The 10,259-nt window shown below is 47.4% G+C and overlaps 2 protein-coding genes across 3 annotated transcripts in view; both read left to right on the forward strand.

Moving 5' to 3' along the window:
* Nucleotides 1-10,259, forward strand: part of NET1 (neuroepithelial cell transforming 1) — a 53,364-nt gene that overhangs the window by 34,730 nt on the left and 8,375 nt on the right. Inside the window, exon 1 of one of the 2 annotated variants that reach the window (XM_015629103.2) lies at nt 7,495-7,648. The exons of the other annotated variant lie outside the window; for it this stretch is intronic. Coding sequence (XP_015484589.1) covers nt 7,556-7,648 — 93 coding nt within the window. The 5' untranslated portion in view covers nt 7,495-7,555. Of the gene's footprint in view, nt 1-7,494; nt 7,649-10,259 lie in introns of those variants that run through there. 2 annotated transcript variants of the gene reach the window in all.
* On the forward strand, nt 7-5,994 carry LOC107205026 (extensin-like). The gene is made up of 2 exons (XM_015629104.1): nt 7-4,545; nt 5,503-5,994. Exon 1 carries the CDS (start codon nt 590-592, stop codon nt 1,505-1,507), a length of 918 nt encoding a protein of 305 aa, XP_015484590.1. The 5' UTR covers nt 7-589; the 3' UTR covers nt 1,508-4,545; nt 5,503-5,994.

Genomic DNA, 10,259 nt, shown 5'->3' on the forward strand with positions numbered 1-10,259 from the left:
TAACAAACTTGGGAATGGAGAGCAGGAAATTCCATTTTTCCTGCTTTAATTCCTCAATTTTGAGTGAGTTTGGGGCTGTTGATGATCCCATAACTGCCTGTAACAAACTAGAGAATGGAGAGCAGGAAATTCCGATTTTTCCTGTTTAATTCCTCAATTTCAGACGAGTTTGGGGCTGTTGATGATCCCCAAATCGCCCCCGGGGCTGTGAGGCGCTCCTGACTCAGGGAGGAAGCGGGAGGGTGTTTTTTGAAGGGCTGGGTGTGGATCCTGACGGTTCTTAGCAACCAAACAAACACTGCCAGGGCAGAAACTCAAATTTCACCCCGGGCAAAACGAAAAACAACAACCAAAAAAAAAAAAAAAATTAAAAAAAAATCTATTTTTTTGGGGTGATGTTTTCTCCTCTGGGGTTGTCCTTGTGAGGATTTTGGGACTGAGATTTCTGAAGGGAAGGGAAATCTCAGGGAGGATCATTTTTCTGACCCTCCCCAAGCTGTGTCCTCTTCAAGTGTCCCTCATATTTTTAGGGATTTCAACCCAAATTTCCGATTTCTCCTGGGGTTGGAGAAGTTTGGAGAATTATGGAATGGTTTGGGTTGGAAAAGACCTTAAATCCATCTCATTCCCAAGTTCCTGGGAACAGGCAGTGATGATAAAGCTGGTGGGGGCAACATCTCCAGGCAAGGCAGAAAATACTGATTTAATTTTAATTTTAATGTGGAAAATTACTTTAAAAAAGAGGAGAGGGGGAGAAAATCTGTTTTGGTTATGGATTGTTCTCAGGCCAGGCTTGAAGCCATCAATGAGTGTCATTCCATGGCTGGAGTCCTCCCAGAAACCTTCTATTTCCTCCCCAAAATCTTCTCATTCCTGCCAAAAACCTTCTCCATCCTCCCCTAACCTTCTCATTCCTCCCCAAAACTTTGTCATTTCTCCCCAAAACCTTTTCATTCCTCCCAAAAACCTTCTCCATCCTCCCCAAACCTTCTCATTCCTCCCCAAAGCCTTCTCCATCCTCCCCAAATCTTCTCATTCCTCCCCAAAACCTTCTCATTCCTCCCCAAAATCTTCTCATTCCCCCAAAAGTCTTCTCATTCCTCCCCAAAACCCTCTCTTTCCTCCCAAAAACCTTTACTCCCAAAAACCTTCTGATTCCTCCCAAAACCTTCTCATTCCTCCCCAAACCTTCTCTTTCCTCCACAAAACCTTTTATTGCCTCCCAAAAACTCTTCTCATTCCTCCCAAAACCTCATTCCTGCCCAAAACCTTCTTCCATCCCAAAAACCTTCTATTTCCTCCTAAAACCTTCTCATTCCTTCCCAAACCTTCTCATTCCTCCCCAAAACCTTCTCATTCCCCCAAAAATCTTCTCACTCCTCCCCAAAACCCTCTCTTTCCTCCCAAAAACCTTCTTTACTCCCAAAATCCTTCTGATTCCTCCCAAAACCTTCTCATTCCTCATAAAACCTTCTCATTCCTCCCCAAATCTTCTCATTCTTCCTAAAACCTTCTCATTCCTCCCCAAACCTTCTCTTTCCTCCCCAAAACCTTTTATTGCCTCCCAAAAACCTTCTCATTCCTCCCAAAACCTCATTCCTGCCCAAAACCTTCTTCCATCCCAAAAACCTTCTCATTCCTCCTAAAACCTTCTCCATCCTCCCCAAACCTTCTCCATCTTCCCCAAACCTTCTCCATCTTCCCCAAACCTTTGTAATTATGACCCAAATCCCAAACCTTTGGCTCCAGGCAGGGATAACCCAGCCTAAAACTCCTCCCCAAAATAACCCCAAACCTTCAATCCCAACATCCCCCCAAGCTTTAAATCCCAACCAAACCCCTCCTTCCCTCATCCCAAAGATTTTTATGGGAATTCTCTCGGCGTGTCCGATTCCTGCCAGAACGTGCCCGTGCATAAATTACAAATTTGTGTTTGAAAATCCACTTTGATCCCGTCCGGCAGCTCCCAAAAACGACTCCTGGAGTCAACTGGAGCTTCTTGCTCCATTAATCCCGGGAAAAAAACCGGGATTTGGTGTTTGATGATATCCCTGGAGCGGCTGATCCCTGGTTTCTGCTCACTCATGCATATTCATGAGATGGAAATCACCTTTCTGCCCCGGGCACGAGGAGGGTTGAGGGAGCTCGTTCCAAAATTTACCTTCCCAAATGTCCAAGGGTGGGTTTTACATCCCCTAAATATTCCCAAAATGTCCAAGGGTGGGTTTTACATCCCCTAAATATTCCCAAAATGTTCAGGGTGGATTTTACCTTCCCTAAAGATTCCCAAATGTTCGCAGATGGATTTTATATTCCCTAAATATTTCCAAGTGTTCAAGGGTGGATTTTATTTTCCCGAAATATTCCCAAATATTCGAGGGTGAATTTTACCTTTCCTAAATATTCACAAAATGTCCAAGGGTGGGTTTTACATCCCCTAAATATTCCCAAAATGTTCAAGGATTGATTTTTACCTTCCCTAAATATTCCAAATCTTTATCTTCCCAATCAAAAAGGTGGATTTTACCTTCCCAAGACTCCCAAAATGTCTGAGGGTGGGTTTTACCTTTCCTAAATATTCCCAAAATGTCCAAGGGTGGATTTTACCTTCCCTAAATATTTCCAAAATGTCCAAGGGTGGGTTTTACATCCTCTAAAAATTCCCAAAATGTTCAAGGGTGGATTTTACCTTCCCTAAACATTCCCAAAACGTTCCAGGATGGATTTTACCTTCCCTAAATATTTTCAAAATGTTCAAGGGTGGATTTTACCTTTTCTAAACATTCCCAAAATGTTCAAGGATAGATTTTACCTTCCCTAAACATTCCCAGAATGTCCAAGGGTGGATTTTACATCCCCTAAATATTCACAAAATGTTCCAGGATGGATTTTACATCCCCTAAATATTCCCAAAATGTTCCAGGATGGATTTCAGGGAAATCAGAGTTGATTTTTCTGTGGCTGTTTAAAGGAGTTGAGTGACCGCTAATTATAGTCCACTCCCAGCATCCCAAAAAAACGCTGGATTCCAGAGCAGCTCCTCAAGTTTTTGGATGACCCAAAGGTCTCGTGTTGGGTCATCGCCTACTTCTGCTCATTTTCCAGAATCCTGCTCTGAATTTGGCCAGGAATATAAATATCCAGGAATGTTAAACACGGCTCGTGGCCAGTAAACAGCCACCGAACACGGACGGCAAAATCCCGGAGTGGAAATTCCTGTTTATCCCATCCTCCAGGAAAAATAGCTGGAAAAGGGGTGGTTCAGGTGGCTGGTGATTCCTGGGAAATGGGATTTCAAACTGGGAATGGGGATGGGAGGACCGGATGCTTCCGTTTGCCCACACGGGGTTAAAACGTCGCAGATTTTTTGAAGGATTCGGATCCAGGCACGCTCCAGGATCTGGGAAAACCGGGAAAATTGGGCAAACTTCCTGCTGAAGGAATATCCGACTCCAATCTCCTCCTCTCCAGCCAGGGGCAGAACTGAGATCTTGGATTCCTGGCTTTTGGATTAGGGACGGAACGGAGCCATCCCAGAGTTTCCTGTGAATGGTTGGGATTGGTGGCACAGCTCGACCACGGTGCCCGAAGGATTCTCCAGCTGATGATGGGCTGAAAATCCCAATCCTGCTGGGATTTTTATGTCTTCCTGCTGCTCCAACACCTCATTTCCTTGAGGTTTTTCCAAGAGAAAAAGTCAGGATCTGGTCACATGTGTTCACCCTGGGGACGTGTTCAGCTCTTGGGGACAACATTCCTATACTGCCACATTTTGGAAAGGTGTCATTCCAACAATCCAGTGTTTTTATCCCTAAAAACTTCAATCAGCCTGGAATCTTGGAATTGGGATGTGCGTTTTCTTCCGAATTCATCCTTCGTTAATCTCAAATGTATTGGATGATGCTTTGGGGCTGTTTTGGGATGTTATTTGGGAAATAACATATTAGCGTGGCAATATCCCGGAGAGGATTTTTATTTAGTGGCAGCACTTCCAGGAATAAATTCCAAAACCAGGGAATGTCACGGGGATGAGGCTGTCCAGGACTCAAGGAACAGCTCTGTGGGAATGAAATCCCAGCAAAAAAGAGGAAAACAACGAGTGTTGGGTGATTCTCTGTCATTCCAGCTCTTCCCAGCTCCCTGATTCCTGGATAATAGGATAGGAGTCGCTGAGGGATTTTGCTCCTGGAAGTGAAAATCTCCATGGGAATCCAGGGCAGGAATGCTGTGGATACCCCCTGGCAGCAGAGCAGGAAGAACTGGTCTGGTGTCCGTGTCTGGGATCCACGGCCCAGCCCGGCTGCGTTCCTGACAGGGAAGAGGGGAACACTGGGAGATCTCTTGGACTGGAGGATTCCAAGCTGGAATAAGAGCGCAGGGTTTATAGGGAAATCCATCAGTCTGGTTTGTCGCTCCTTCCTTTTCCCGTATTTTGGATTCTCTCCGAGGTTTCCCACGGCCTTGCTCAGGATGGGTTTGCATCCCAATGAACTTGAGTAAATTCAGGATATTCCCTCTTCCACGGCGGGAGCGGAGCAGAGGCAGGTGAGGAACGTGGAGGTATCGGAGTGTGCTTGGAGCTGCAGAGCCACGCTGATCCCGGAGACGCGATCCTGGGAAAGGGTTCTTGGATCTGTCCTTGGGCACGTTCCAGCCTGGCTGGCTGCTGGCTTCTCTGGGATTATGGCCTTCCCTGGGAGTTCATCTCCACCCCCTGGGATGGGTTTGTGGTCATCTCCATCCCNTCTCCATCCCTTGGGAGGGGTTTGTGGTCATCATCTCCATCCCTTGGGAGGGGTTTGTGGTCATCTCCATCCCTTGGGAGGGGTTTGTGGTCATCTCCACCCCTTGGGAGGGGTTTGTGGTCATCTCCATCCCTCGGGAGAGGTTTGTGGTCATCTCCATCCCTTGGGATGGGTTTGTGCTCATCTCCATCCCTTGGGAGGGGTTTGTGGTGGTCATCTCCACCCCTTGGGATGGGTTTGTGGTGAAGATCTCCATCCCTTGGGATGGATTGATGGTCATCCATCACTCAAGATGGATTTATTGTGGTCACGTCCACCACTCAGGATAGATTTATGGCGTTCATCTCCACCCCTTGGGAGGGGTTTGTGGTCATCTCCATCCCTTGGGAGGGGTTTGTGGTCATCTCCATCCTTTGGGAGGGGTTTGTGGTCATCATCTCCATCCCTTGGGAGGGGTTTGTGGTGAAGATCTCCATCCTTTGGGATGGGTTTATGGTCCTCATCTCCATCACTCAGGATGGATTTATGGTGGTCACATCCATCACTCAGGATGGATTTATGGTGGTCACATCCATCACTCAGGATGGATTTATGGCGTTCATCTCCATCCCTCAGGGTGGATTTATGACATCTCCATCCCTTGGGATGGTTTATGGTGCTCCTTTCCACCACTCAGGACAGATTTTACCCCAAAATGCTGTTGATGACCCGTCCAGATCCAGCTGCCATTCCAAACTGGTCCATCCCTTTCTCCCAGGAACAGGAATTTCCCAGGACACACCCATCCTGGCCCGGAGCCATCCCTGTCCCCTCAGGCAGGAACATTTCCTCACCTGAGCCTTCATCACCAGGAATTCCTCACCTCCCGAGGTGTCACCAGCCAATCCCGAGGACACCTCACGTCACCAAACGACCTTTGGGACACGGGACATCCCGCCCAGAAATATTTTGGGTGTCACCTTGGTGTGACTCTGCCTCTGCTCATCCCTGTTTTCAGTTGGACTTTTTCCATCTCCCTGGAAAGAACTGAGCTCCTGGATCTTTAGGTCAAGTTTAACAAAGGCTTGGACCTTGAATAGAAATTGGTTTGATACTAAAAAATTTGATCCTAAAAAATTTGATCTGAAAAAAACTGATCTGAAAAACTTGATCCTAAAAAAATTGATCCTGAAAAATTTGATCCTAAAAAATTTGATCCTAAAAAATTGATCCGAAAAAATTTGATCCGAAAAATTTGATGCGAAGAATTTGATCCTAAAAAATTTGATCCGAAAAAATTTGATCCGAAAAAATTTGATTTGATTTTTGATTCTTTAAAAAAAAAAAAAAAAATCTTTTTTTAGAATCAAAAATCAAAATAATTTTTTTTTTAGTATCAGTTTTAGGATCGAAAAATTTAATATCAATTTTAGAACCCGGATTTTTTTTGTCTGCTCCTCCCCGGAGTCGCTTTGGTGTTAAAAATAGCGGATTTTAGTAATCCGGGAGAGCATTTTTGTGCCTGGAAGAGTCACAGTCTGTCCTTTCAGCAAGCGGAAACTCAGTGTATCCCGAATTTCTGAGAATCCTCCGTGTCCTGGCCTTACATGGCAGAAATTAAATGAGTTAAATTTACTGAGAGAACCAAAAAAAAGCCAAAAAAATTCAAAATCCATCAGAGGAGACAACAGGATTTTTTCTTTTTTCAAACCTCCTACTGGAACCCACCCCAAATTTCACTCCTCAAAGCTTTCTCAGCACAGGTAGGCAGCCAAAACAACTCGAGTTTTATTTTTACCAGCACAAGAAATATTTTTCTGGCAGAGATTTGCAGCAGTGCCAGGAATAAAAAAGGACTTGAACAAACAAACAGCAAATCCAAGAGCTCCAGCCAGGCCTGTCGGGACAGGCTCCCCTGGGAGAGGCTCAGCCCAGCCCCAGCACAACTTTAAAGCTCAGAACAGATTTAAAACGCAGGTCTAGACAAGAATTATTATTATTATTTTTTTAATAAATAATTTTTTTTAAAAAAAGCGGTGATGAAGGTTTTATACTCCAGCGTTGGAAAGAGGAGCCGCCGTTAGGAGGAGGCCGCGAGCGCCAGGATAAAACGCTAAAAATGGGGGGAAAACCCAAATTTAAGCTTGGCTTTGTGGGATGGGATGGCTCCTTTGCCCTCCCTGCAGCGGAGTCTCTTGGAGGTGTCGCTTTTCCACAGAATTCCAGGATGGGAGAGGTTGGGAAGGACCACGGTGGGTTCCGCTCCCTGCTCCAGCACAGGGAATGTCCAGGTGCCTCTGGAATGTCCCCAGGGAGGAGACTCCAGCCCCTCTCTGGGCTCTGCTCAGGGCTGGGCACTGCCCAGGGCACAAATTGTGCTCCAAATCCAGGGATAATTCCTGGGATCTGCCTGTTCCTCTGGGAGCCTGCTCCATCCTCTGGAGCCTCCCTTTGGATCCTGATCCCCATGGATGGGCCCTCAGCCGTGTCCCCTCTGGAGGCTGCACAGCCCCAGCTCCCTCAGCCTCTGCCAGCACTCAACAGAGGCGCGGGAAGGATTTTTTGGGAGAGGTTTTGGGGGAGTTTTTTTGGGAGAGTTTTGGAGGAATAAATTTCGAGCTCCGGGAGACTCCCGAGTGCGCCGCGCGCCGAAGGGGCGTGGCTTGATGTAAAGGGGGCGTGGCTTTGTTGTAAAATGGGCGTTATCTCGTTCGGGGGCGTGGCTTCACGCGGTGGCCCCGCCCCCTGCGGTGAGGTGGCGGGTGCGGCGCGCTCCGGGCGCAGAGCGCGATGAGCGGCGGTTGAGTGAAGGTCGGTGGGGACCCGCGGCCATGGTGGCGCACGACGAGCTCGGTGGGCTGCTGCCCATCAAAAGGACTATCCGGGTCATCGACGCGCAGAACCAGCACTTCAGGGAGCAGGAGGTGAGCGGAAGAGCGGCTGGATAAGGGGAAAAATGGGATTTATTTGAGGGGAGGGTGGGGAGAGGGGAAGCCCCCTCAGCTTCCCGCTCTCCGCGTCTGAGGGGAGGTGGCGAGCCGGGCAGGGCGCGGGGTAACCGGCGAGTTAAAAAACCCTCTTTCTATATATACACATGTATTTTATTACGTATCTATATATACACATATATGCGCAATATAGTTAAGTTCATCGCCCCAAAAGAGTGGGACTAGGCAGCCAGGACCGATCTCAGCGCCTCACCTAGCGATTTTAATAACTGTATATATGTTTAAGCCTACGTATATGTACATATATATATATTATACACATATATATATATATATTATGTACATATGTACACATTACATATCTATATCTGAGCTCATACCCCCAAAAAATGAGCCAAAACCAATCTCGGTGCCTCACCTGACCCCGCTCTCCCCAGGTGGTTTTTCATTAAAATTTCGCCTGTTTTCATTTAAAAAATCACCTCTTCCCATTAAAAAATCCACTGTATCTCTCAACCCTCTTCCAACTGACAGGATTTTTCCTAATTAGGTGCTTGTTTGCTGCTTAAACCGAAGAAAAACCCGTCATCGTGGGGTTTTGTTGGGTTTTTGAGGGCCGGTTTGTTGGATTGAAGTATTGTTATTTTTATCGCGTGTTGTTATGCAGATGGCAATAATTGAGCTCCTGGTAGGTGTTCCCAAGCCTCCTGCTGCGACAGGAGCAAAAGTTCAGCAGCCAGGTAGGGCCCTTGGGCTGGGTTTATTGCTCAGATTAGTGAGATGAGATGGGAAAAAAAAAAAGTTTAAAAAAAAAAAAGGCGTCTCCAGACATTGCTGGGGTTTGCGGGCTCAGCGCCGAGTCACCGAGCTCAGCAAATGCCGGATTTGCAACAGCCAAACTTGGGCAATGTCATTGTGCAAAAGGGAAACCAGATGTTGGGGGAGAAATAACAAAAAACAGAGCTCTGGGAGGGGAATAAAATCACCTCGAATTCTGAATCGCCCGAGTTATCAGCGGGTGTTCCCTGGTCGGGAATGGGATGTGGGATTTGGGAAAGGTCTGGAAGTTCAGCCTGAGGCTCAGCAAGCCCCTTTCGTGTGACTCTTACACAGAGGTTGGTGATTTCTGGTAGGAATTATTCAGGCTGCTGACTAAAATCCTATTTTTGCTGAATTGGCTCTGTAGGGGAAGTTCTTGCCGCGCGTGGTTTTGCCATTTGTCACCGTGTTTGTGTGGAATTGTGTGTGGCACGTAGGAATTGCACTCCAGCAAGGGATCCTTGTAAAAACCACTAATTATTACCCAGCACAGGGGAAAGGTTGTGGGTGTGCTGCTGGAAAAAAAAAAACCTCGCTCAAAAGTAGAGCCTGGTTTTCTTTCCAGCAAGGTGCAATCTTTTCATGAGTTAACCTGCACTTAGAAGCACTTGGAGGAATTCTAGGAGTGTGAAAATTCGCTTTAGTGGCTGTGCTCGTGATGTATTAATTCACTTTTAATAAAAAGCCTTCTGGGAAAACAATAATTCCCGATGGAACTGTTGACCCCGCTGGGGTTTTAATTATTTCTGAGTGCTGTAACACCCCTGGATCGTTACAAAAACCTCCCAGACTTTATTGTAATCCGGCTCCTGTAAGGAAGACGGCGTGGAGACAGGAGAATCATTGTTTGCAAAGTGCAGAGCTAAAAAAAAACCCCTCCTGAGCCCGAGTTATCCGCAGTATGAAGCGCCCGGAGTCTCGGCTTACGCCGGGCTGGGCCGGGTGTCCGTGACCCCGGGCTCAAACACAGAGCTCAGCCAAGGGCGATTTGCTTTTCCTCCTCCCTGCTCCGCATCAAACGCTCTTGGGGAGGAGAGGAACAACCAGCTGGGCTTTGGGGTTTTTTGGCAGTCGAGCCGTGTCTGAGGAGCGCTCAGACACAAAAGTGGGATTTGATTTCTTTTTTTGTTGCTGTTGTTGTTGTTCTCCTTAAAGAGAAGAAAAAGGGCCTTCTGCTAAGCTGAATTCAGGAATTCCTGCTGCCAGCCCTTGGGCACGTGCACGTGTCACTTCAGCCGGGCACAGATGTGCTGGGAAGGCATTCCCACATTCCCACATTCCCCCACAGCCCTGGGCTCCCTGTCACTGGATCTCTGCAAAGCTGCAGCTCTGACCCTTCTCCAGTGACCTGCTGGAGCCTCCCCACGGCTTGAGAGCTTTCCTGCTTTTCATTTCCAGCGTCACATTTTGCTTTTCCAGGCTATTTTTATCCCTGGCCTTGCCAGAGCCGTGGGTGGCTTTGTGTCTGCATCTTCAGTCCTGTGCTTTCGTAAGCTTCTCTTGGCCCACGTCCCTTTCTTTACCCTCCTGCACTGACAGATGATTTTCTAAAAGTAAATACCTCCCTTCCAGTCAGAAACATCTGCAATAAATTAAACCTTCCTTGTTGTCTTTGGGCCTGGCCTGACTTTCCAACCTTTTCCTGATTGTCCCTGTCTTGAGTGCTCAGTGGGGGAGTTCCCGGTGTCCCCCCCACCTTGGAGTTCCCGGTGTCCCCCCCACCTTGGAGTTCCCGGTGTCCCCCCCACCTTGGAGTTCCCGGTGTCCC

The sequence above is a fragment of the Parus major genome, chromosome 1A (genome assembly GCF_001522545.3).
Source record: "Parus major isolate Abel chromosome 1A, Parus_major1.1, whole genome shotgun sequence".
NCBI lineage: Eukaryota > Metazoa > Chordata > Aves > Passeriformes > Paridae > Parus > Parus major.